General features: G+C 44.1%; 1 protein-coding gene across 1 annotated transcript; it reads left to right on the top strand.

The window, feature by feature from the left end:
• Positions 1-1,452: 1,452 nt before the first annotated feature.
• LOC109244673 (RNA-directed DNA polymerase homolog) lies at positions 1,453-1,948 on the top strand. Its single transcript, XM_019411805.1, has 2 exons — positions 1,453-1,565; positions 1,648-1,948. The coding sequence occupies exons 1-2, from the start codon at positions 1,453-1,455 to the stop codon at positions 1,946-1,948; spliced, it is 414 nt and encodes a 137-aa protein (XP_019267350.1).
• The last annotated feature ends 422 nt before the right edge of the window (positions 1,949-2,370 follow it).

The raw sequence follows: 2,370 nt of genomic DNA, 5'->3' as shown, positions 1-2,370 counted from the left end.
CATCAATTACACACACTAGGGTTGAGCCACAACCCTAGCTAATGGGTCTAGCTACTCATGCTTGAAGAGAAAGTCAGAGAAATAGATGAAGAGAAAGACATATTAATTAATTACTAATGTAAATACAAAGATTCAACGATTAAAACTAAGTAAGAGTGCCCAAAATGGCTAAGAAAAGTCTTCTCACGAGCGCAGCTACTGTATTACAACGTCAGATACCCTAAAAATGGAAAAAGAATCTATTTATACTAAGCTGGAAAAACTGGACAAAAATGCCCCTGCGGGGTCAGTGCGGACCGCACAAAATGGTGTGCGGCCGCACTGGGCTCTTGACTTGAAATCTTGACTCTCTGAACCCAGGCTCCGTGGACCGCACAGAATGGACTGCGGCCGCGGAGGCTTCTAATGCGGTCCACGCAGAATGGACTGCGGACGGCACAGGCTTCATCTTCTGAATTTGGCATCTCTCTGAACTTTGGTTCTGCGGACCGCACAGAATGGTAGTGCAGCCGCGGTGCCTTCAGTGCGGACCGCACAAAACCCTCTGCGGCTGCACTGCCTTGATGCCTGAAAATCCAACTCTCTGAATCTCCCTAGTGCCGATCGCACAAAGTCTGGTGCGGCCGCACTAGGCCTGTTTCTCCTGAGTTTTGTCTTGTCTTTGGTACTTGTGCAAGTTTCACTCCTTTTGAGCCGATTTTTGACATCTTGTCACTTTGTTGATCAAACCTGCAATCAAGCACAACTTATGAGCTTTTTGGGACTATTTTGAATGAATTTATAATCAAAGTGTAAGCAAGAAGGAGTATAAAATGCATCAAAATCCCTAGTTATCAGGCCACTGGGAGAGCTTTAATTGACTGTGAAACTGGGGAGCTCAAAATGAGATTAAATGATGAAGAGATAACACTCAACGTGCAGAAATCTATGTGGCGACCAAGTGAATTTGCTAATTGCTCTCTAATAGATGTCGTGGATGTAATTTTGGAGGAGGAAGATGAGACATTGAACACTAAAGACCCCCTAGTAGCATGTCTCATGAACTTAGATGAAGCCAATGGAGAAGACTTGGCATAGTGGGTACTTGTTCTTGAAGGCCAAGGTTTTTGGAGAAGGGAGCTCGAATTTGAGCCTTTGCACTTAGAGGAAAGAAAAACTCCTCCAGCTAAGCCATCGATAGAAGATCCACTAAAGTTGGAACTGAAGCCACTGCCACCTCATCTCAGGTATGCCTTCTTAGGACCTAACTCAACTTTACCGGTTATTATCGCATCTAGTTTGTTAGAAGTGCAGGCAGAACAACTTTTGCAGGTACTGACGGAGTGCAAGACTGCAATTGGTTGGACCATTGCAGACATTAAGGGTATCATCCCGGCCTTCTGTATGCATAAGATTCTACTGGAAGATGGGCACAAACCTTCTAGAGAACATCAAAGAAGGCTGAACCCCAACATGAAAGAAGTGGTGAAGAAAGAAATGATTAAGTGGTTTGATGCGGTAATCATATTCCCCATCTCTGACAGCAACTGGGTTAGCCCAGTTCAGTGTGTGCCAAAAAAAGGGAGGTTTGACAGTAGTGAAAAATGAGAAGAACGAATTGATCTCTACACGAACAGTCACAGGTTGGTGAATCTGTATGGATTACAGGAAGTTAAACTTGGCTACTTGGAAATACCATTTCCCACTGCCATTCGTTGATCAGATGCTGGATAGATTGGTAGGAAGGTCCCACTTTTGCTTCCTGGATGGGTACTCGGGGTATAATCAGATCTCTATTGCCCCGGAGGACAGAGAGAAAACATTGTTCACCTGCCCTTATGGAATCTATACTTTTCGAAGAATGCTGTTTGGCCTATGCAACGCACCCACCACATTCCAAAGGTGCATGACGGCCATCTTCACGGATATGGTAGAGGAGATAATGGAGGTCTTCATGGATGATTTCTGAGTGGTGGGGAATTCATTCGATGATTGCCTTATGAACTTGAGAAGAGTATTGAAGAGGTGTATCGAGACGAATCTGGTACTCAACTGGGAAAAGTGCCATTTCATGGTACAGGAAGGTATCGTATTGGGGCACCTAGTGTCAAGTAAAGGCATTGAGGTAGATCATGCAAAGGTTGATGTGATAGAAAAGCTTCCACCACCCACTTTCGTCAAAGCAATCAGAAGTTTCCTTGGGCACGCCGATTTTTATAGGAGATTTATAAAAAAAATTTCCAAAATTGCTAACCCCTTGTGTAAATTGCCTGAAAAAGATCACCCTTTTGTGTTTTCTGATGACTGCAGGGTAGCGTTTGAGGAATTTAAGAAGAGAATGGTAACATCACCTATCATAGTTGCCCCGGACTGGGAGCAACAATTTGAGCT

The sequence above is a fragment of the Nicotiana attenuata genome, unplaced genomic scaffold, assembly GCF_001879085.1.
Source record: "Nicotiana attenuata strain UT unplaced genomic scaffold, NIATTr2, whole genome shotgun sequence".
Taxonomy (NCBI): Eukaryota; Viridiplantae; Streptophyta; class Magnoliopsida; order Solanales; family Solanaceae; genus Nicotiana; species Nicotiana attenuata.
This window is presented reverse-complemented; position numbering and strand designations above follow the sequence as displayed.